The sequence below is a fragment of the Malaclemys terrapin genome, chromosome 3, assembly GCF_027887155.1.
Source record: "Malaclemys terrapin pileata isolate rMalTer1 chromosome 3, rMalTer1.hap1, whole genome shotgun sequence".
In the NCBI taxonomy this organism is placed as follows: Eukaryota; Metazoa; Chordata; order Testudines; family Emydidae; genus Malaclemys; species Malaclemys terrapin.
The window spans coordinates 45928257-45953784 of NC_071507.1; the positions used below are offsets into that span (position 1 = coordinate 45928257).

The 25528-nt window shown below is 41.9% G+C and overlaps 1 protein-coding gene across 1 annotated transcript in view; it reads right to left on the reverse strand.

Moving 5' to 3' along the window:
• Positions 1-19929: 19929 nt before the first annotated feature.
• The window catches only part of RPS6KC1 (ribosomal protein S6 kinase C1), a 102148-nt gene continuing 96549 nt past the window's right edge, over positions 19930-25528 (reverse strand). Inside the window, exons 14-16 of the mRNA XM_054023553.1 lie at positions 25090-25172; positions 23972-24067; positions 19930-20860 (exon numbers count right to left, since the gene is read on the reverse strand). Of these exons, the coding sequence (XP_053879528.1) occupies positions 20750-20860; positions 23972-24067; positions 25090-25172 (290 nt within the window). The 3' untranslated portion in view covers positions 19930-20749. The remainder of the gene's footprint in view (positions 20861-23971; positions 24068-25089; positions 25173-25528) is intronic.

The following is a 25528-nucleotide window of genomic DNA, read 5'->3' on the forward strand; positions in this document are numbered from 1 at the left end:
TGGCTATCTGTTCCCAAACCATAGAAAATTAGCTACAGCAGCGGGAACAGAGAAAGCCTCATAGCTTCTAGCATACGCAGCCACAAGCCTGATTTCTGTCTAGATGTGGTTGAAAACAGTCACTTAGGAAGGGGCTATTTTTAGTTACAGGAGACAGACCTGTGGGTTCCCACTCCTTGGTACCACCCGATAGAGCTGCCTGTTTTGAATATCACAAAGTAGCAACCCCTAGGTGAAAATAAGTATGAGTACTATAGAGAAAATCAGGCCTAGCTCACGGTTGGCCGACAATAGAAGTGATTGGTTGGTTAACTTAAATTTCCCATCTCAGAAGATAACAATACTGCAACAATAATAACCAATCACAGAACATATGCCAATATCAGCATCCTAACTGGCTCCTCAACATTCTGAGCACATGCTGTACCCAATCAAACAACATAAGGATTCATCTTTTCTGTATAGCTTAGCAGTCAACAGTTCACGCCCAACCTCTTCTCAAATTGCCTCCCCTACATCAAGGATGCTAGCTTTTACTGCCCATTTTGTCCGCTCCACACTTTCTTCCATGCTGCCCTGCATGAAACAACCTCACTGAACTGATCCGTTCTTACCCTCTCCAACCTCTTACCTTTGAATTCCCTCTTCAAGATCCACTTCTTCTGCAACAGAAAAAGAAAGTATGAATGATGACTAGGTTGAAGGGCAAATGGGAATATTTTCAAAACAAATGTCTGAAAGCGGTATATATTTTTATTGTATCTCTATCCACTTACCTTTGTATGTCATTTAACTGCTTGGATTGAAAGCGTTTGAGGGCAGGGACTATGCTACACACACACACACACACACACACACACACACACACACACAGCGTCGCACAACAAGGTTACAATCTTAACTAGGGTCCCTCGGTGTTACAGTAATATAAGTATTTTAAATTATAAAATAATATAAAATAGATTCTAACTTCATCTCTTCAAAATAGGTAGGAAAGTTATATTAATTCATGGACAGATTTCCAGATATTACCATTTATTATTTGGACTACTGTAGTGCCCAGAGGCCCTATTCAAGAATTCCACTATGTCTGAGCATCATACAGATTTTAAAAATAAGAAGACAGTCCTTGCACCAGAAAGCTGCCAGTCTAGGGTTATGACAAGGCATAAACTGGTGGTAGACAAATTGGGGGAGTAGAATGGGGTAGGATGGAGTGACAGTGCAATGAACACGTTATATTACTGCAACCATTCAGGAGTGTATGTAATAAACACTGACATATTTTAAGTGAGCAAGATCTGTTGCCCCTTCAGGTATGAGTGTTGATTTATATATTGTACCTTTCACAAGCAAAGCACTTTACAGAATTACACTCTGGTTCTACAGATTTACGCCCATCACCAGAGAGGCAACCTCCACAGGAGTGGGTGAGATGCAGTGGTCATTATTATGGCACCGACAGCCACATTACAAACCAGGTTACGGATCAGAAGTGAAGAACACCTATTAATATGATGGGGAATTTCAGTGGCCAGACTCATTACACCTATTGTAAGACATAAAGGAAAAGGATCCAGACAGGGTTAGGAACTTGCATGGCTAATGGATTTGGGTTTGAAAGAAAGTACCATGTACAATGAAAGCAAAAGATTTTTAAAAATTAGTTTGGGTTTCTTTGACACAGTTGGAGCTGCTTGGAGCTTAGCATTTTTGAAAAAATAAAATCACTTACTTAAGCACTTAAATATGGATTTAAGAACCTGCATTTAGGTGCCTTTTTAAAAATGTTTCCATGTTTCATAATTTTGGCCAACATAAGAACATTCTGCAAACCCCAGGGACAAGAAGTTGGTAGTGATCTGCCTATAATATTTGAACCAAATGAAATACTAGCAGCACACATTTCCACGTAAATAATTATAGCATATGATGGATGTTTGTTCAGGGCCGGCTCCAGCTTTTTTGCTGCCCCAAGCGGCGAAGCAAAAAAAACCAAACCAACCCAAACAAAAAGATAAAGCCGTGATCGGCGGCACTTCGGTGGCAGCTCTACCACGCTGCTTCCTTCACTCCGAGAGAGACTGAGGGACCCGCCACCGAGACCCGGACGTGTTGCCCCTTTCCATGAGCCGCCCCAAGCACCTGCTTCCTTTGCTGGTTCCTGGAGCCGGCCCTGTGTTTGTTATGCCATTTGTAGGGCAGCAGGGGTAACATTTTCAAAAACGCCTAAGGGAGTTAGAGGCATAAGTCCCATTTTCAAAAAATGATTTAAGAGTCTTAATTTCATTAGACTTAGGCTCCTAAGTGCCTTAGTCACTTTTGACAATGAGACTTAGACTCCTCACTCATTTAGGTGATTTTGAAGTGTACTCTAGGTCATATTCCAGACAAACACTGCAGCCTGGAACTTGAGGAGGTGGAAAAGACTCTTTTTGGGGTACTATGGCTCACTTGAGTTTACACACACACACACACACACACACACACACACACACACACACACACTAAATGAACCTGAAAAACAAAGCAAAACACAGGATCTAGTAGGCCTGTAGCTCAGAGATTTACCTGAAAAGGAAAGTTTCGCACAGCACTTCCAATAAAATGGATGGTTAACTCAGGTAGATACACTGGCAAAATAGAACTCATATTGCGTTTGCAAGAGAACACACAGTGAGGTGAAAATAGGACTAAAGTTATGCTAATGGAGGCAGAATTTAGAGAAGATGCAGTAAGGTTAAGGCCCTATGTGCATGCACACATACTGTACACGCACACATACTGTACACACAGGCAGGTAATGCATGTATGCAATTTACTGGTGCCTAAAATAACTTTGATATTATGCTGTATGTTTGTCTCCAAAATGCCATCTGATCCTAACCAAGTGAGGATGCATTTTTTGCTTCTATACCTTTTCTTCACGTTATACTAATAGGAGAGGGGCAAAGGAGGATGGGGGGGACAGCAGTTTTCAGTGTTTGTCATTATTATAGGTTATATATACAGAAAGAAAGTTAATTAAGCTTTAAAAAATCCATCACACATCAATGACTGCATTTTAACGAGTACAAAAAGTTGAGGTGTTTACTGCCAATTAAAGTGGTTTTTAAATAAGCATTAATTAACACAGAAATTCAGAAGAAAGTTATACCTTGTCAAAGAAAGGCCAGCGCAGGCTGTGCACACTTCTGCTCCCATTCATATTCAGATAGTAATTACCACCAACCCTATATTTTCCATAATAATGAGGACAGGCTGTCATGTCTGTCAAACAAAAACAAAACAAAAAAAGTAGCAGGCTCAGAAATACTCTCAACCTGAAGTAAACTTTTTAAAATTTCCCTGGCAAGAGTTCCTCCCTAACCCATAGGAAACTACATTTTTAGAGCAAGGAAGCAAGTGAGGCTTCAAGAGAGAGTTACATTAAAAACCATAGACCCCGCTTTGCAAGGCTGGGGCAAAGATGGCTTTATGTCACCTTTGCACTGCTCCCAATCCTGGAGCCAGTTCAGCCCCCGCCATGATAATGACCCGCTGTTCTAAATTGCACCTGGCCGCAATGGCCCCAAAGGGGCCATTCGAGCCACTGAGAACCATGGGAGCAATAGCACTCTGGCCACACCTCTACACTGGATGTTGTATGGGGGAGGTACTGTTGACCTGGCTATGCCAGCCCTAAACCAACTGAGGAAGCCCCCATGCTGGATGAATCCTCAACTCCGATTGTTTAAGCCATCCTTATGGCCTTTGTGCTGTTGGAAGAGATACTAGAGAAGGGCTGAGCAAGTAACAACATGGCTGGGCTGGTATGAATAGGATAAAATAAAGGTTTACTTTTTAACAATCAAATGAAGACAGTAAGACGTCTTACCTACTTGGATCAGTTAAAAGGGACCTGAAAAGGACTTAGCATAAGCCTCTATTTTTACGTTTTCTGCCTCTTTATGAAGCATAAAGAAGGCCTGAAAGGGGGGCTTGTCATTGGCTCACTTTCCTTTAGAAATTTCTTGTTTGCACGGTCATTTTTTACCTTAAAGGTCAGGCATGACAAGCCTGGTCTACCCTGGTTTTCCTGGAAGGCTTGGAGTGGGAGATGGATAAGGAGAGAGAAAAAGGTAGAAGGCTTGGGGATATTTTTTGTGAGCTCTCACACCTTAAAAAACAACCCTGCCATTTAGTTAACAAAAACATCCTTTCCTTCAAAGAGTCTGTTAGTCATTGGAGTTAAACAGAGTTTTTTAAAGTCAAATTAAAAAATTCCTTCCCCGCTCAATTGCTCAGCTGTCCATCCCTAGTGATACAGTAACTTCACTGGCTCTCCTGCTGATGGCCAGAAAAGACCCTATTTCCAATACAAAAACAAGCATTTTTGGACAAATCTGTTAGGCCTTCTTTATATATATCATAAAAGCCCCACACAAAAAAGGCTCCTATCCTCTCCATTTCTCCCCTCTTGGAAGGTCACCTTTGAGAGTTGTATCATTAATACAAAATGTAGCATAATAATTTAATATATTGCTTGCTTAATCAGTCAATACCTGTGAGCCTCTCTCTAGCACTATTTACTCAGGCAACATTCACATTAAAGAAAATGGGACACAGTGAAATCCATGGGAGTTTTGTCTGACTAAGAAGTGCTGAACTGGGCCCTAGTCTTCCTATAATCACAGCACATTAGCAAGGGGGAGAGAGGATCATTTTATTGCTAGAAATAGTTGAGAGATTACTTCAGAGACAGAACGGACATAACACAAAACAGAGTTTCCAAGTTCTGACAGGAAGGAGTGTTGCACATACTAAATTCCACATTAGGCGTTACAATAATAATGAAAACCCCATCAGCCCTCGTGATGTGTGAACTCGCTGACACTGATACATGAGGTGGACAGTAGAGGAGGAAAAAAGAAAGACTGACCAAAGCAAACACTCAGGGATGCTTAAGAGCAGAATATAGAAGGGAATAGTCACAAATTAACCCTTTGTTTGCAGTGAAATTTCACCATTCAGGGCAAAGTGCATTCAATACATTTACAGCTTAGCAGATCACATCCATTTGTCATGTTAACATGACATTTTATATAGGTGAAATGGAACCTCAGATAAGGAACTACAACTTTAATTAATATGAAATCCATATACATATTTTCTTTGGATATACTTGGCCCATCTCTGACTAAAGGTTTCTACAATAGATATACATGTGTGTATATGTAATTCACTGATGAGTATGTGTTACAGGTTCCCCTCTGTGCTGATCAACAGAGCATATGAGCTGTCACAGCCCCCACCTAGAGAGCTTTAGCTCAAGCTGCAACAACTCACAGTTTTAGGTCTGGAGGTCCCTGGGTCAATCCCTGGCATGTCAACCAAGAGGGCAGCCATCACACATGCATGCACTGTAAAACCTTAAACTTCTTTATTCACAGATTGGCTAAGTACATCCAAGGAAATGCTTGTTCACTGGGGCCATGGGTTAGGTTTTTTCCTAACGTTAAAAAATTTGCTAAGGCAAATATAGCATCCAGCTTTAAAAAAGGGAAGAAGGAGAATCCGGGGAACTACAGACCACTCAGCCTCACCTCAGTCCTTAGAAAAATCATGGAGCAGGTCCTCAAGGAATCCATTTTGAAGCACTTGGAGGAGAGGAAACTGATAAGGAACAGTCAACATGAATTCACCAAGGGCAAGTCATGCTTGACCAACCTGATTGCCTTCTATGATGAGATAACTGGCTCTGTGGATATGGGGAAAGCAGTGTAGGTGATATATCTTGGCTTAAGCAAAGCTTTTGATACGGTCTTCCACAGTATTCTTGCCACCAAGTTAAAGAAGTACTGATTGGATAAATGGACTATAACAGGGATCGGCAATCTTTGGCATGCGGCCCGTCAGGGAAATCCACTGGAGGGCCGGGACGGTTTGTTTATCTGCCGCATCTGCAGATTCGGCCGATTGCAGCTCCCACTGGTTCGCCGTTCCAGGCCAATGGGGGCTGCAGGAAGCAGCGGCCAACACATCCCTTGGCCCGCGCTGCTTCCCGCAGCCCCCACTGGCCTGGAACGGCAAACCTCAGTCAGTGGGAGCTGCGATCGGCCAAACCTGCGGACCCTGCAGATAAACAAACCGTCCCGGCCCGCCAATGGATTTCCCTGATGGGCTGCGTGCCAAAGGTTGCTGATCCCTGGACTATAAGGTAGATAGAAAGCTGGCTAGATTGTCGGGCTCAACGGGTAGTGATCAATGGCTCGATGTCTAGTTGGTAGCCAGTATCAAGCGGAGTGCCCCAGGGGTCTGTCTTCGGGCCAGTTTTGTTCAACATCTTCATTAATGATCTGGATCAGCGGTGGGCAACCTGTGGCCCGTATGAGGCCCATCAAGGTAACCTGATTACAGGCCGCAAGACATTTTGCTGACATTGACCATCAGCAGGCACAGCCCTCCACAGTTCGCCGTTTCCAACCAATCGGAGCTGCAGGAAGCGGCGGCCAGCACATCCCTGCGGCCCGCTGCTTCCTGCAGCTCCGATTGGCTGGGAATGGTGGGGGCCGTGCCAGCTGACAGTCAATGTCAGCAAAACGTCTTGCAGCCCGCTATCAGATTACCCTGATGGGCCACATGAGGCCCGTGGGCCTCAGGTTGCCCACCACGGATCTGGATGATGGGATGGATTGCCCCTTCAGCAAGTTCGCAGGTGATACTAAGCTGGGGGGAGAGGTAGAGGATAGGGTCCAGAGTGACCTAGACAAATTGGAGGATTGGGCCAAAAGAAATCTCATGAGGTTCAACAAGGACAAGTGCAGAATTCTGCACTTCAGATGAAAGAATCCCATGCACTGCTACAGGCTGGGGACTGACGGGCTAAGCAGCACTTCTGCAGAAAAGAACCTGGGGATTACAGTGGACGAGAAGCTGGATAGGAGTCAACAGTGTGCCCTTGTTGCCACGAAGGCTAACGGCATATTGGACTGCAGTAGTAGGAGCACTGCCAGCTGATTGAGGGCAGTGATTATTTCCCTCTATTCAGCACTGGTGAGGCCACATCAGGAGTATTGCGTCCAGTTTTGGGCCCCTCCACTACAGAATGGATGTGGACAAATTGGAGAGTCCAGTGGAGGTAAACGAAAATGATTAGGGGCAAATGACTTATGAGGAGAAGTTGGGGGAACTGGGCTCATTTAGTCTGCAGAAGAGAAGAGTGAGGGGGGATTTGATAGCAGCTTTCAACTACTTGAAGGGAAGATTCCAAAGAGGATGGAGCTCAGCTGTTCTCAGTGGTGGCAGATGACACAACAAGGAGCAATGGTCTCAAGATGCAGTGCGGGAGGTCTAGGTTGGATATTAGGAAAAAACTGTTTCACTAGGAGGGTGATGAAGCACTGGAATGGGTTACCTAGGGAGATGGTAGAAGCTCCATCCTTAGAGGTTTTTAAGGCCTGGCTTGACAATGCCCTGACTGGAAGATTTAGCTGGGGTTGGTCCTGCTTTGAGCAAGGGGTTGGATTAGATGACCTCCTGAGGTCTCTTCCAACTTGAATCTTCTTTGATTCTATGAAGTCACTCATAGGATCTGATGGCAAGGAATGAGTGGGGGCTAGCAAGTGAATTCTCAGGGCACTATCTGACACTTAGAGGAATGGTGTTCAGTTTCCAGTCCTGGGCTTATTCCCTGGGATAGACTAATTGGAAATTGCCCCTTTTCTCTAGGCTTTAATTAAGACCTGTTCACTGTGGCAGCTGAACACCTAGAGATAGCACATTGCTCCTGCTCAGATTGCTTCTCAGCAACCAGTTAAGGAATCCCATCCAGTCCTCTTTTAGCCAGAAGGTCCTTGTCTATATTACAAAATTCTACCAAACTAGAACAATTTTGTGAAGAGCCAAGTTACTAACCACGACTTTGAGGTCAGCATATTTTATTTTATTTTTTGGTTTTAAAAAAAGATTACACAAAACATCTTTGCCCAGTTCTAGGAAGAAACGGTCCCTGCTCCAAAGAACTTACAATTCAAATAACACTCTTACCTCAAAGAGCCTGAACAAAGTGAGCCGAAATCCCAATGTTCTGTGCTGGGTTTAATGTTCTAGAAGTGGATTGTCTGAACACAAGTAGAACTAGCATTTGTTCTGTTCGTTAAGTGCTTATTGACTAGGCCAAAGTGTCTCATGCGTCCCAAACCAGCTGTTTGTTTGTTGATGACACTGAACATAATTTGTCATTGTTTACACTTACCACCAAGTCATGGTGAGCATTAAGCGAGCTAACTTGATTCTTCACAACCAGGTACAATTCTGCAGTGTAGTCCATCCCAAGGATGGTGGCTACAATAGAAAAACTTGGGAGCAAGAGATATAAAATGGAGGGAAATTGGAGTGTGGGGGATCCTTGGGGTCCTGCCAGGGAAGTGTTGGAGTTCCACATGTCTCTCACTACTCTTCTGGAAATAAGGGTCAATAAAAATGATATTTTGGGGGAAAAATAAACATAAATGTAGCTACATCTTATTCATACAACCATTCTGCCTGGCTAAGGGTGGATGGAGCCAACCATGTGGGCTTCTACAATTCTCCAAGAGTGGATCTGCTGAGACATCACAGGCTGGTGGAAGAGGGGAGACACCATCCCTTGCTGGGCTCTGTGCATAAGATCCTCTTCCCAGGTTTCATGTGCAGCATGTGGGGGTAGCATTTTCCTCCTTATTCCTCAGTGATGAGCACTGCTTTGGGCATGTCTAAATAACCAAGAAATCTTTTGAAGACAAGGTGTTGAGCATGCTCCAGAAATTGTCAGCTTTCAGTGCAAGAACTGCCCTTTCTCTTCATTCTTCATGTTCCATCTTAATACTTATTCATTTCTCCCATCAGGGATCAGTCACATTTTCTTAGTGCAGGGGGACTATTGGTGTCTTCATTCCAAAATGTGTGGATGAATGATCTAAGATCACGGAGATAAACACACTGTTCATTTCCTGGGTGAGATTCTTAGTTGTAAGTTGTTTTTCTGAATGCTGTGGTTGCTGATTTCCCACATCTTCAATTTCTCTCTCCTGCTGCTCACTTTCATGTGTAGTGAATTGTAACATATGCCCTCTGCGCTCTCCCAGTTCTCCACCCGCCTACAACCGTTTCCAAAATCAGGAGGAAAGAAGGATTTTATTAGATTCAAGTTGACCAAAACGGTTTATGAATTTGGGTCCATTTCAACAAATTGTTTCAGTCGGAAAGAAAAAAAATTCTGAAATGTCTAAATGGTTTGTTTTGACATTTCCAAAATGAAATGTTTTAACTTTTCATTTCAGACAGATGTTTCCTTTTAGAATTCCCTCAATATTTTTAAAAGAAAAAAAAAGTTTTTAAAACTTCAAAATCAAAACAAAATGTTTCATTTCAGGTCGATTGAACTGTTTTGATAGAGACAAAATGAGTTTGTCCCTTTTTTGATTTTTTTTTGGACCTGCACCCACACAGAATATTCAGCTATTTGCACAGATCTATTTCTTCCTTTATTTTTGCATGTGGCCTGAGGCTGTTTGGGTGTTGCTGGAGACTAGCAGTAGGATAAAAAAGATTTCTCTGATTTTGAAGCAGGCATTTTTATTTCATCCACAAACTGCCCTGCTCACCCTCTTCCTTGGGCAGAGTTTTCGTCTTTCACACCCAACTGATTTGGATGTCATTTGTGTGTCCCGACTGGCAGGGCTAGCTTTTTCTTTTAATTTTTTTTTCAAGGACAAAATGAAGATAGAAGTCATATATAAATAAAACAAATCTTTACCTGTATTACTAACAGAACTTCAGAAAGGGAAAGATTGGAAGAATTTCTAAACCCAATTCACTGTTCACTTCCTGTACTACACTTACTTTGGACACTAAGACTAGACTCTCAGTTGCTCATTTTGGATCTCATGCACTATAATAACTTTAATTATTGTTATATATTATGCCATGCCCCTGGCATCATGAATTTACAGGGGCCAGCTTAAGGGATATAACCAGTTTCAAGCCTGTATAAGTATGTCCAAATAGGGGATTTACGTTGGTTTAACTAAGCCAGTTTAAACAAACCAGTGCAAATGGGAGTGTAGCCCTCAGTCTTAATGAGAACTGGCTTCTTGCTGGAACGTTGCTGCTTTGATATCAAAATGGCAGACAATACTGGCCTGGTATCCACTATAGAAAAATGTAAAGTATTTCCACCATTGCCAGGATTGGTTCAGCTCTACCAGGTTAGGAACCTTAGTGTAGTATAGCTCGCCGGCTGCTGATGCAATCTGAAGCACAAAGTCAATTAGATCTGCTCTGAGTGGACATAAAGACAGGGCTGGTATCTCTAAAAACTGCTTTGAAAATTCATTTTAAAATTTGTATCATTTAGAGGCTGTATTTACTCATCTAAGCAAGAACTGTGATTAATCACTGTTTTACTTTTTGATTGAACAAATAAAGTCACCTGATAAAATTTGAGACCCTATGAAGATATTACTGTTCACAAAGGATTTTGAAAAAGCCTAAAAGAGCACCTCTATTTTTCCCAGCTAACTTTGCTGGAATAAGCCTTTAGTTGTCACCAACCTCTCCCCAGTCAATGACAAAGGTCAGTTCAAAATTTCCAAAACAGAAACAAATCTTTAATTTTAGATACTATATTTCCAAAGATCATGCCAATAATGTGACAGGATAGTACGCTGGCACTAATGTTGATGCTATTGTGAAACTGCAGGGAGGTCAAAAGCCATCCCCTGAGCTAAGGGCACGAGGAGATCTAGCAGCATAGATTCCATATCCCATGCCAGAAAAGCCAAACCAAAACATACAGATACTCAGATGCACGTGTGCACATGCTGTAAACCAAGGGGTGGAACTCCTAAAGGGACCATCACTACCACGAGTAACTTATCACAGACCGACAGCATTATGGCTGGCAAAACTCAAAGCTGCTCTAGATTTCAAACCAAAACAGCAAGGTTTGTGAATTTCTTGATTTAAAAAACAAGTAACACATTGACAAAAGGAAAACAGAATTGGATAATACATTACTGTACTTTTAACAGATTTATATAAAGAAGGAAGCCAGAAAATATTGAACTGGAATTGCTCTGTGCTTTTACTTTTAAGATATAAATACAAATGCATTCATTATGCACCACATTATAATGCAGTGGCTTACTCTGAATCTTATCATGTAACGTTAAATTTATCAGCACATGAACCACTAAACAAGTCTGAGTTTAACAGTAATGCACTCTGACTGGGAATTTGTCAACATGGGCTCTGTGTTAATGCATATTTTTAACATAGATTGTATGGCTGCCTGAGTTGAGCAGCTGTTTATGGAAAAAGATATTCTTCTCTCTGGAACACAGTAACATAGACCCAACATGGCTCTCAGAAGCCTCTTTTAGCTTCTAACCCCACTAGAGTCCTTTAGCAATGAGCTCTGAACTAAAAAAAAAAAAAATCCCACAAGAATCTGCACTATCCATCTTAATATTATAGAAGACTTAACCTTAGGCAAGGCTGTCTATGTGTGTGAGCATGAACCAAAATGAAGGTAAGGAAAGCTAGTCTTTTACATGCCATGAACCAAAGCTACCAACAGTTCTTTTTATCATAAATATAGGCTGAATCACACACGAGACACCTATTAGGGCCAAAGAAGGTTACATGCATATATACATCTATCAAGGGAAAACTAGATTTCCCAAACTCAGATGCTGTCTTCATTACAAACCTCTAATATCAGAAGACAGGGAAGAGCTCCGTTTTTAAAATGCATTTTTTATTATTCAGCCTTCAGTGGAAATGTCACCTTTCTAAAGCAAGCTGTTATCATGTGTTTCCCATGCCAAACACATGGCCTCTAAGGAGAGGATTTTATCTCTACATTTTTAGTGATTTGTATTTCTCTTTCAAGGAGCTCCATGCCTTAAGGCACCTGAAACACTAACAGCACAAGAAGGTAAGGTGACACGAGACACAGCCGAATAGGACACAGAACCCAGCCCAGAGTCAGCAAAGCTTCAGACTACAGTCACCTTATCCCGTAATTCACAGCCCTTCATATGTTTAATTGTATTTGGTTTCGTTGGTTGGGACCATAGTCTCAAAGACACAGCGCACCCATCAACAGACTAAGCCGCATGACAGGCTCAGGAGCAGCCAGCACAACTGCCCGTGACGCCTGCCAATGAGCCAGATGCTGCCACATATTGGCATCTGGGACCTGGAATAGCAACCATGCTCTCAGTTTGGCTATGGATTCTGACCCTGAGTACTGGAGGAGACAAAAGGAGGATAGAAGGGAGGGGGAGGGGAAGCATCTCCTCATGATTTCACTGGTAAACATTGAGACAAAACTCTATTATTTAGCTTCATTACATGTGACTGCATTTAAGCAGAAAACATTTCATGTTCTATTCTATATGTCGTAGGAGTCCAGTTTGCAATGATTAGGGTAATTTAGTTAAAGGAAACCAATGCTTCTCTTTATCTCACCCTTCTCACATTGCCATGCATCCTAATAGACAATATATACCACCAACTTCCCCTCTTCAACAAACACTAACCAACCACCACCCCAGTGAGTTAGTCAAGTATCATCCCCCGAGATGGGGAAATGTATCAAGCAACCTGCTCTGCTACTGATGTGCAGCATGGGCTTAGGCAAGGATGCTCCCGCCCCAAGAGATTCTGGGCCACACCATTGGTCACAGCCCATACTTTCAAAGCCACGTTGACTACTCCGATTCAGCATGTGAAATAAAGAACATTGTACTTCTCTTGTGCTGAAAAAGAACTACATGGATGTGTTGATGGTAAGAAAGTAAATATAGCTACTGGCTTCTTGGTCTCATGGAACTGGCTCCATCAACATCTGTGTGCTGGTTTTAACCTATAAAACCTTAAGGTGGTCTGTCACCGATTACCTCCCAGCTCCCTTCTCTCTTGGTGCAACAAGGAAGCAACTCAGATAATCAAAGGTGCTCAAGATCACACCTGTTGACAGAACTGTGAGGAGGCCGAAGGCATGGCACATACAGTGAAGGACCCTCATCAATGGAATATGCTTCCCTAGTGGTTTACCTGAGCTTAGATCTGTTGGGCCTTGCAGTGTGAGTAGGGTTGCCAGTTTTGGTTGGACATATTCATGGAGGTTTCATCTCGACATAATATGTAATTAAAGTCTAATCTTTAATTCCTGGAGACTCCAAGACAATCCTGGAGGGTGATTACAGAGCAGGCTGCTCTAAATCACGACACAGCATTGGCCCGTTTTGTGTCAAAATTCTTCCTAGTGGTCCCAGTCCTGTGCAGGGCACTGTGAAATGCTTAAGCACTCTCAAATTCAGCTTATTTACCCATGCTGCCAGAGTGAACGATGCCCAAATAAATTTGTTAGTCTCTAAGGTGCCACAAGGACTCCTCGTTTTTTTTCTGAATTAGATATTTTCATTTTGGGAGACTAATCCTCTTCATTTCCTTGGGCCTTTGCCCCCTGTCCCTTCTCCCCTCCCCCCAACCTGGGGCAGTGGGGATTGGGCTTTGACTTTGGCCCCGACACCCAGGGAAGTTGGGCTTGGGCAGGCTTAGGCTTCGGTCCTCCCTCCTGGGGTCATGTAGTTATTTTTGTTGTCAGAAGGGGTCTCGGTGCAATGAAGTTTGAGAACCCTGGTCTATACATACTCTCATGGTAAATGACCTGACTCAAGAAAGAGAATTACTCCTAATTCGAGAAGATGGTAGGACAGGGAGCAATGGTTTGCAGCTGAGGGGAGGGGGGAAAACATGTAGGTTTCAGCAAAAGGAAAGATTTTGACAACAGCAGCAAAGTGGAGAGTGAAAGAAAAACCAAGGTTCCTTCGCAGCACTCATTGCAGTGAGGATTGGATATTAAGGAAGATAGCATAGGGACTAGTCAGTACAAAAGGCAGGTTGCAGACTACACACCATGTGGCTTTTTTTTTTTTTTTGGTCCATTCAAGCAGCCATTCACAATCTGCATTTGCAAAGAATCATGGGTGATCTTGTTTTTTGCCTCTAGATGCTGCTTTAGCAAGACTCCCATTGCATATGAAGCGCTGCATGGTGAATTAGAGTTCACCAGATGTGCTGCATAATTCAATTATTTTTTCTTTTTCGGTCACATTCAGTGGAGGACTGGGGGAGAGAAAGCTCATAAATCAGGGTTCATGCCAAAGCAAAACTATCTGGGACAACGATAACTTCAAGTCAAATCAGACATTGCTTACTACAGCTTTATTTAAGAAGGCCACTAACCACTGTGACATCTTCTCTTTTCCTGGCTGGCCCTCCCTTATCCAGTCCTAACATTTGCCAACTGGCTTGCCTGGTATATATGTCCAGAAGGGCTTTCCCCAGACGAGCCAATGAATCAAGGTTATCGCCCCAAACCTTCACAAGAAGAGACTAATTCCCTGCTGCCCACCATTGACATGCTTCCACCAATGCTCCTGCCCAGCACAATGCTATAACCCTCTGGCAGGAAGGCTCTAATCCCTTCTGACAGCACCCGTGGCCAAGAAGATGGAGGCACAGTTGCCTTTGGAGAAGTAGCACCTTTAATCCGCCAACAGCCAGTAAGTGCTGCTGAGGCAGTGCATTAAACCATCACCCATCCCTAGGAGTTATGAGCATTATCTCTGCAGTGCTCCAGTTAGCCTCCTTTGGCCTAACAGCAAGGTCTCAGGAAATGTAGCTCAATCTAGATCCAACACCTGGTGGAACACCAGGCTTGCCCTGATCTGCTATGTGTTCTTTTACATCAGTGCCCCAGGTAATGTTGCTCTTCTTTTAGATACTTCTCATAGATTTGAGTGCCATGATGAGATTCCAGCTCCGCACCACGTGAAAAGCTGTTAGCAGAAAGACAGTCAGGATTGCCACCTTTCACAGACTGTGCTGCTGGAAACAGGAGTTCTGGGGTGCCTAGATAAAATGCTACTGCCAAATAGCAGCTGTTTTGAACACTTCACCCCTTCCCATTCACCCCTCCATGAGGTTTTCCACTGGCTCTACAGCCACTTCCAGATTAAGGCCAAGTTGTGATGGCCAAGACTATAACAGGGTTCAAAAAAGAACTAGATAAGTTCATGGAGGGTAGGTCCATCAATGGTTATTAACCAGGATGGTGTCCCTAGCCTCTGTTTGCCAAAAGCTGGGAATGGGTGAAGGCATGCATCATTTGACGATTACCTGTTCTGTTCTTTCCCTCTGGGGCACCTGGCATTGGCCACTGTCGGAAGACAGGATACTGGGCTAGATGGACCTTCGGCCATAGAAAATAAGAACAGTCATACTGGGTCAGACCAAAGTATTCATTCTCAAATTCAAGGCTCTATACAGCTGCCTACATCTCATCACTTGTCACCCCGATTGACACAAATTCCATAGACTTTGATGCCTACCTGGTCTTTTATATGGATCCGCAAAATCTTCCACTCCCGTCCCCTACATTTGCAGTCACCATGCTGATCCCATATGCTATGCAACATCCCTCTTCTCAAAACTCCCGACAGCCCCTCAAACAACTTCCCATAGGTTGATACCACAATATAACATATTAACATACACAAGGTATACCAGGCCCCATAATTAGTGATGTACTCCTCCCTTTCCATTGCTGATTTATTTAACTTATGCTCAGTCTAGCATTGTAGAATAGGTTGTACTGAGAACATACTCAGCCAGAACTGTGAACTCCTCAAGGCAGATATTCGATCTTTACTCAAGACAGTATGCACAAAAATAATTACAATAAAATTAAACCTGGGCATACCATAGCAGTAATAAGTGACTCATTGAGAGATGTTCAGTATAAGTAGTCTAGGTCACCATGTAGAAGAAGGGTTGCAAACCTGAAACAGGGAAGTATAAAAGGGATTAGGGACTGAAATTATTGCAGAGGCAAAACACTGGTCACGTCAATCTCTGGCAACCCCACTGACCATTTAGGAGCACCAGTGACAGGATTTGGGGAAGCAGTAACCAATAAGACTGGAAGGCTAGATACAAAATGAGAACTCAAGGGTGGAGAAGCAGCAGAAAGTTTGGAAATCCCTTGGGGCTAAGAAAAAACAAAATCCATTCTAATCTCTTCTTAGTTCTTGCCAAGAAGTTGTAGGATTTCAATCTAAAAACATGTGTAACGCAGAAAAGATAAGATATTGGAGGGCACTTTTCAGATGTACTCAGCCCCTGTAGCTGCTATTGGTGTCAACCAGAATTTTGGGTCCTAGGTAATTCCACATTTAGGTTACATGGATTTTCAGATATATCAGTGGGGCAGAAGAGAGCCCTGAACATAACAATTCAGTTAATGGGCAAAGCACAGATGCAAAGAAATTGACAAACATTCTCATTTCATTACTTAAATTACTCATCAATCTTGCTAGAGAGGAAGTTTCTATTTCTCCAGCTTCCTGTTTAGTGTCCTTGAGAAAACAAATGACATCACGTTGACAACCCCACCTCCCCCTCCCCCAAAAAAACCCCCACACCACACACACGCCTGTAGTGGTTTACTTCCCCTTTCCCTATACCTGATTATGTCTAGTACAGAGGTTCTCAAACTGTGGTGCGCGGACAACTAGTGGTCCACAAGCTCCATTCAGGTGGTCCGCAGATAGTTCCCTCTAACGTGCGTGCCTGGGCGGCCGCACACGAGAAATGAAGGGCCACTCACCTAATCAGAGCCTTTGTGGCTCCACTAATTAGGTGCCTGGACAAGATGCACATGTGAGGTGGTGGCCTTGGGGGCAATGGGGGTAGCTGGGAGGGTGAGAAGAGGGGGTGGGGAGAATTTGGGATGTGCAGGGCTGTGGCGGCCAGAGAAAGAGGAGACTTTCCCCAGCTCCAGGGCTGTGGCTGCCAGGGAGAGAGACAGCCCTCCTTCCCAGCCCCAGCTCTGTGGCTGCTGTGGCGGGGAAGAGACCCCCCAGCTCCTTCCCAGCCCCAGCTCAGGAGAGAGGGCACATTCATCGCATTAGAAAGGTAAAGACTACTGATATTAAAATATGAGTTATGTGCTTTTATTTGTAGAACAAAAAAACGTTAATGATTATGAAGTTGTTTTTTTTTTATATAGCGCTTTTATCCAAAGCACTTTACAATAGTTAGCTAATGGTACAAACAACATTTGGAAAGATCATTAAGTGGTTCACCAAGACCCTCAGCAATTTTCAAATGGTCCATGAAAAAAAAAAGTTTGGTCTAGTACATTAGTTAGAAAGAGCCGACATCCCCAGCGTTCTTCATTCTGAAGCCTTTCGGCATGGGGTTTATTATACCACTGTTCGAAAGTTTAGAAACGAACATATGAGTTGAGGAAATGCAAAATGCTGGATCTGAAGTGCTACTACTACCTACTTTGGAGGTGCAGCAAGGAGCTGCACGGTAGTGCTGATACAGCCAGAGCTCCACAAGAGGCCAGTCTCAAAGAAGGAAGAGGAACTGTGCTACAGGCACAGGAACTGATGTTTCTTACCATTCAGGGGGAGATCAAGACAATGCCCCCTTCTTAGATATTTTTTTAACTGGATGCAAGTTCTTACAAAAGGGAGAAACACTGTACAGGGAGGGATGGGTGTCCAAACTGTCCCCACCACAATGCCCTCAATGGAGAACTTCAGCACCCTGATACCAGTCCAAAACTTTCCCCTTAATAGGAAGCAAAAACTTTTACATGATAGCTCTAACAGGGGCAACTGTCCAGTGAGGACTATGTTGAAGTGTCCCAAGATCATTGCTTTACCTAGACCCTGAATTAGGATAGTAGAGAAATCTAAGAGCTCATTCTACTGTACTAAATACACTTCTCAATAATCACTACAGGACAGCACTGAGTTGTTTTTCTATAACAGTTATAAGCAGTTAAGGCTATAATAGGAGTGAGGTAGGATGGGCTTTAGATCACTAAAAGACCGAAGACCGTAAGGTACTGTAGTGACTGGGTCAATCAGTCTGCTATAACCAAAAATAAATATCTTCAGTGCAGGGCCCTGGAGGGAAAGGGAATAAGGAGGAAAAACCAGCACAACCTCCAACAGCTGGTCAGACATGCTGAGTACTTAACATAGGAAAAATATATATTTGGATACCAGGGCCATATTATGAGCTGGTGGAAATGGCCAAAACTCCATTGGCCTTTCAGGGCTGAATTTGAAATCCACTAACAGCAGGCTGAATTTGGCCCCACAGGTTTAAGTTTGTGAAACCAATATATTTAACACCAAGTAGTGTGACATCCAGCAATAGGAGCAATGGCAGAAACCCCCTTTTCATGTATCAGCTCGAAAATTGTGTTTGCTTTAGGTGATACAAATAGTCTATTTAATGGCATGGTTATTAAAAACATAGGATATCAAAGACCTATTTAGGGCAAGTTGCATTCTCAAGTGACAGCTCCCTTATGTTGTCTATGACACAGATTCCCTCCCTCCTGCCTCCCCCCCCCCCCCCCGAAGGAGATACTATTGACAGCATTCAAATAAAAAGTTAAAGATATATTTGGATGTCATTAACTAAGCCGGGTGCTTTCCACTGAAAAGAAATGGTTATTTGGTCCCTTCCGAAATGCTGTTTTCTTTCTTTCTTGATTTTTGGACTTCAGGCTGTGTTTATGTATCATTTTGCCTTGCCCTTGACCAGAAACTGCACATAGATACCACTTGAATGGTTAGAACTAGACAGCATTTAAAGATACCAAGACAACAAGAAAAGTGTTTTTAAAAAGTTACTGGCAAACTACCACAATGGAATAAGCCAACAGACCATATTTATCTGAAAGTGTTACCGTATAGAGAGCCCCAGGGATTGAGTCAGGTGGCTGAGGGAAGGGAGGATTCACTTGAGCAAAGAGATCTCCTTCCAAAGTCACAGCTAGGGCACTGCTGGAAGGAAGCTCTGCAACAGCTTGGTCTGAGCATTAGAGATTTCCTACCAGCTCGGCACAGGAAGTTGTTCCTGTGGCTCACCTGAGGGAGTTCCTGTTATGAAGCCAGAGGGTGGTAGGTTGAAATGCAATTTCTGAGAGTGATGTCATCTTGGACAGCACTCCATAGGCAATGATACTGGTGACCTGGTTACAACCTGCCCTGTTGTTGCAGCCCCTCTGCTGGAGTTCTGATCACAAGAAGAAAAAAAAAAAAAAAAGAGGGGAGTGGAATAATTTAAAAAGGAAAAAAAGTTTCCAGATTTCCTTTGTTTAAGTGAAGTATTTTCCTTTTCCACTTTATTTTAATACACAGACCTCGTGTCTAACAGATGGAGACTGTGCAGATGCACTTTTGGGAGTGCCCATAAAATATGTTGCTAAAATACAAATAGGAGCAAAAAAAAATTTTTTTTAAATACAGTAATGATTGCTGAAGCCTCTCTTTCGCAAAGGGATTTGCCCTTTGTTCCCCAGATAAAACTAGGGTAAAGGGACATTTAAAAACAAATACATTATCTGTAAAAGTATCTGTCTATGCTGTATTTATGTACATGTCAGGAACATGGATTGGCACAGTTGGGGAGCTGCAATAAGAAAAAGCAAAACTAAGGCAATAAATACTCTTCATTTCTTAGCCCCCTTCTTCCCATTCCCTCCCTCAGATCCCACTACTCACCGAACAGCTCTGCCAATTGTCTCAATCCCAGTTCCCACCCAGAGTTTCTTAGTTGCTGCTCACTCAGTTGGGACCGACAAATCCCCTGTTTCTTCTGTACCTAACACCTGGACACAGATCATGAGAGTGGACCAAGCCACTCAGATTGTTAGGATCATTAAGAGCTAAGACTCCAGAGGATTAATCGGGAAGAAGAATGTGGGCAATGGGGTCTTGAAGAGGGAGAGGTTAAGAGGAGAACATACCAAGGAAGAGTTCATTAAGTGAAACTGTGGTAACTGCAATTAAGAGAGAAGAGTCTCATTTTTATATCCAGACATTTATTTAGCATCATGTTTTCTTGGTCCTTATTAAGTTAGTAAAGCAATATTTACCTGGCTGAGGAAAAACGACTCCCCTTTTTGTAGTGACTTAAACACAAAACTCATCCAAAGTTATGGAGAGAGAGTTCTGCACAGACATTGCTAACCGAGAAAGCACAATGCGGACAGCACTGTTTTTTTCATATGCTCTTTCCACTATTTAAAATGATATGCAGCCACTTTCAAGACACATTCCACAGTATGATGCAACAGCTTTCTTATTTTTTTCCATGGATACATATTCTTGTTTTATAGGCCAAGTTTTGCATAAAGCACTTTTAGTATTTTGTTCTGCATATACCATTAATAAATTATTTGATCCTTTCCCCCACAGTCGCATCTAGCACAGGGAAATAGTCTGTTGACACTATAAAAGGCCCTACTTTCTGCTGTCGTGGACTAGAGAGTTATGCACTTCTGTCATCTGACGAAGCACATGGAGTGTGGTCCTGTTTCTACTTAATTCACAAGCTGGCAGTGCTAGACATGCTTACCCAACAGTTTCAACATAGAGCACACCTTTGGTGAGAAGGTTTACATATAGCAGCCACTTGCAATAAAAATAAACTAGCACCCTGTCCAGTCAGTGATTTGTGTTAAAAATATTTCCTTTTTGCATGATTACTCCCGTCTCCTTTATTCATATTGTCCAAGTGATTTAATACGCCTTATACGATGACAAGTCAGGGGTGTTTCTATGCCAGAGAAATTCGTCCATCAGAAGACCTGAGCATATTCATAGAGCCATAGTTCCTTTCATCTCAAAAGATCTGCCCAATCTACAGGGGCAAAAAACGGATGAGATTTGATGTCTTCAACACCTGCAACTCCAGCACCAAGACGCTCCACAGGGTTAAACTGCAAAAGCTTAAAAACACATCATACAATTCAGTTAGTAAAAGTGAGTACTGCTTCTTAAAGAGTCACAGCAAGATCTAAGAGTAAGGTACGGCCTATAACACCGAACATATATAAAGTTCAGCACAATGAAGACCCCCTTACTGGACATGGAGATACAGCCTGCTGAGACTAAAGACCCCAGCATGCAATGCTCTGGAACATTACATATTGGGACTCCTAGCCCCCAGTGGCTAAGAGAATGGCAGCTCTGGACTGCATTGTAGGTTGCATTTGGCCTACAGTCACCCTTTAGTCACCTCGGCAGTAACATAATGCCACAGATGATGACAACATACAGGTTTCTTTAAGTTCCATGATTCTGTCTCTACTGCCCTAGAACACGGTACGGTTACAAACAGTTTTTATCTCCTGAAGAGTATTTCCACAAAATGATTGTAACGAATAAGGGAGTCTAAAGTGATGTAATTAAATCCAAATTTAAAATCGAGATGTTAGAGAAAACTGGTGTAATAGTTTAATGGAAAAACTGCTAAAACTAAACAGTTTATTTGCTTGAGTTACAATCTCCAAACAAGACAACATATTGAAAACCGGCTGTATTCATGTGGAAAGGAAAGCATAATATTTATCCCTACTGAGTTTAATTCAGAATGGTAACTTTAAAGGGAATCTTAAGGCAGTACTTCAAATAGTCTGATAAAGAGCCGTGAAAATAGTTTGTAGACTTGGAGATTGTTTTTATATTACAAATACACAGTTCAAGGGCATACATTTAATTTTTGCCTTTCTTCAGAATGTTTCAGAATATAAATTAATGACAAGTTTCTTCTCATACTTGTCATGAAGGGGTACTGTGAATTCTAATCTCAATGCATTCAAATGCCTACACCTGAAAATCAAAATGAGCATAAACCCATAAGCATATTAATTTGTACATTTTAAATTGGTTCTGCCATTTAAAATAATCTAACTTCATTCCCGAAACATAACTCGGGGAGCAACTGCATTACTGTGAGAATTTACACAAGCCAGCAGACAAGCAGATGCAGTCACTGTCACGCTGCCTTCCCATGAAACGTAACAACTGTCAGCAGGTGGGAAAGTAAACACAATGAATTTTATGTTCTGAAGTTCTGTATTACAGAACAAAAACTTTACTCTTGGAAAGTAAATGCATCATAAGTTATACTAGATATCTTTTTTCCTTAAAAAAATGTGTGCAAATGTTATTGGCAAGTGAAACCTGGAAGTATCTAAAGAAAAATCTTGAGGACAAAATACCAATTAAATATAAACTAAGAACCTTAGCTTATTCGTTTAACAAAACAAAAACAAAAAATAGAAAAAAAAAATCTGTTTTCTCCTAAGTGAAGGGCATGGTGTTGGATAGATGGAGAAGGCAATGAAGTCATCAGCACTGGAAGCTGTATGCCATGAGACAAAACTTGGTATGGTTTTCCATGTAGCTGCACACTGATCCCTGCAAGCTATTTTGTGATGTCCTGACCTGCGTAACCTGTTTGGGGGTGGAAGAGGAAAGCCACAATGACAAATTGCTAACCATGCCAAGAGACCCTTCCTTTTCCTGACAAGGCTTCCTCAACAATGAATGGTAGTTTCCTTGGATAGTCACACAACAGAGGTTTGATTTACTAGCCTATGGAGCTGAACCTCCATCCTACAAGTCACCAGACTGCACATGAGGACTTAACCTGAGCTACGACCCCAACAGATATGATCTTGTTATCAGTTTGAAGTTGCCTGAAAGTGAAGACTATACTATATATCCTTGTGTCACTTCAAACTGTAAATGGTAGACGCACCTCTGCTTGGTATATTTACAAGTGGACCAGACAAAAACACAAGTAAATTTACAACACAGACCAATCTGTCAGAGAAGCGGACTACAGCACCTAATAAGTCTCCAGCTCTACAAGCATACGTGAGATATTTCCTTCACTGTGCATTGTTTGTTTATTTCTCACACTCTTTAGTAACATGACACCTGTGAGTGCTAGGCTGGCACTGGAATTGGTGCCGTATTACAATATGACTGACAGACAGTAAATCATTGGCTTGGGAGAAAGATACAGAAGTCAGTCTGCCATTGGTTCCTTTAGACGGTCAAGCTTTAAGTTTATTTCCTTGGGTTTCAACTGTGTTCAAACCAAGACTGAGTTCCTAAGTGATGTAATCATTTGTGTAGCCTCTAAGCCAGATGCTCTTCATCCAAAGTCCAAACCACAAAATCACCATATATCATTTACCCTGTTCAAATGGAGTCAGTCATACCTATGACTCCTATGTTATGTTTGAAATTAATGAACATGTAAGGAGGAGAGAAAGGAGAAGTACATTCATTGCAATTCTATGCTGTTCATGCATAAGCTTATTTCAGCATCTTGTGTTATCAGTCATGACCACCTAACATGGAGAGCTAGAAAACAGCAAGTCTTGTCCTTGTTTAAAAAATCTTTAATACAAGGCACATCAACTAGAAAGGCTGTGTATTTTCTTTCAAGCCAGCACCCCTTTGCTTCAGTCCTCTAACGGACAATGTATTAAACATTATCTTTCGGTTGCAAAAGCCAGATTATTCACACTTGTCTTCCATCCTTAAGGGATGCCTTGAAATTCTCTTCCTTCATGGAGGGTAGTAACACATTTTCAACTATAGCAATGTCATAGGTATGGTTAACATAACAGTAAATTATGGATTATTTAGTGTCTGAAGGTAGCTTGATATATTGGCATTGGTATTTTTGGATTGAATTAAAATGTTCATGGAAACACTTTGGATGGATTTAAGACAAAACTCCTAAAATGGTCGTATACCACAAGAGGATTTTCAAAAGCACTCAGCATTGGCTTAACTTTTCTCCCTTTGAAGTCAATGTTAAACTCTAAGTCCTCTACTTAGAAGTCTGGCATCAGAAGTCAGAATTTCCAGATGTAACAATATATTCATGCAAAATTCATAAGCAATGACAGGAGGGCTGCCTACAACCCTGCAGTCAGCTTTCCATAGTTAGGTTATTTCACTGCTACAGCACAGTTAGAAACGTTTGTACATATATGTATGCTTACATATGTAAAATATATTTCCTGTTAAATTACCTGCTGAATGAGTGATCTGGCCTCTTTGGATACGTGATCTGGCATGTTCAAAGAACTGTGAGTGTTTATTCCTGCTGGATGACACTCGGCTAGAGTCTGAAACAATCAATCAGGAACACTTCTTAACCAACATAATATAAAGATAGTATAGGTGCACGCTGATGCAAACACTGTACTTAGAGCAATCCTCAGACTAATAAAAACCAAACCTCACAAGAGTATATTAAGGTACTTGAAGTTCTCCTGGAATTATATTTTTATACAATTTATATTTTAAACCTCTTCCTCTTCCCCCAGACTTCATCTTTCTTCTGCTTCTGGTCAATTGGATTCTTGAATTTTGTTCAAAATGAAACTGCTACGACTGTCCAAGTCCCCGAACAAACTTGATTTGGTCAGATATCCATTTTTTAGAATATTGAGTAGTTTTCCCAGTAAGTAGTAATGTCTTTTTCTACCATCTGCTTCTGTATGGGCTAACTACATATCATCACTTAAGCACATTAACCTCATACATTATACTTTAAAATTATTGACCCTAGTATATGCATGCATTCGAACATATTCAGGAGAGATGTAAAACTGGGCCATGTGAGAACAAGCAATAAGAGGGGAGGAGGTGAAATCCATTTTACTGACTGGGTGTCAATCTATATAGAAATTGATTAAATATCAACATTTCACTGCAGACCCAGCTCAAACCTGAATTAATGTTAGTACCACATATGTAGGTCTATACTGCTCCCTGGACTGATATCCAATAGCTTCAGAACTAACATTTGTATTCGTGTACAAATGCTGGACATGTGCATTGAAAAAAGTAGAGAAGGAATATTAGATAAAGAATAATTGTGGCTTTTTGATTATTATTAACCTCAAAATTGCAATATGGTAAATACAACTTTACCAAGTTTTTGTGCGAAGCTTGAACAAGTTTGAATCCCTGAAAAACCTGTACAGTTCTTCTGATCCTGTGCAAGCCAAGCAAGTCTATGCAGCTCAGGTCTGAAGAACACAGTTGAGAGGGAGATCGTAATAAAAGCATGCTCAGGCACAATTGCTTCTGGAAGGATGGTGCCTCCATGTTGATTTTACTGAATACCTGCACCAGTGCCTACCTTTCCAGTGAGGAGTTCGAAGAGAATGGCACCTAGACTCCACCAATCACAAGCTTCTGTCTCTTCTAGAATAGCTCCAACCTCTGAACACAAGACATTTAGATTAAGATTTAAAAAGTCAGTTTCACCTTCAAAATTAATATTGATTTACAAGGTGACTATTTAATACTGATTGCACATACACTAAGTACTACAGAGCTTTCATTATGCCTACATGCTACGGAGCCCTTCAGCCACCTATCGCAGGCTGCATTTTTCAATGCAGCTGCACAATATACTCAATTTATTATTTCCTCATTACTTGCACAGTATGGACATTTTAAATACCAGTAGGCACATGGGCAAGGATTCCTCTCCACTGGATTGCAATGTTTCCTTGTACAACAAAATTTGTTTAGTGAATTTAGGGCTGGTGAAAGGGGACAGATTAAACAGTCTT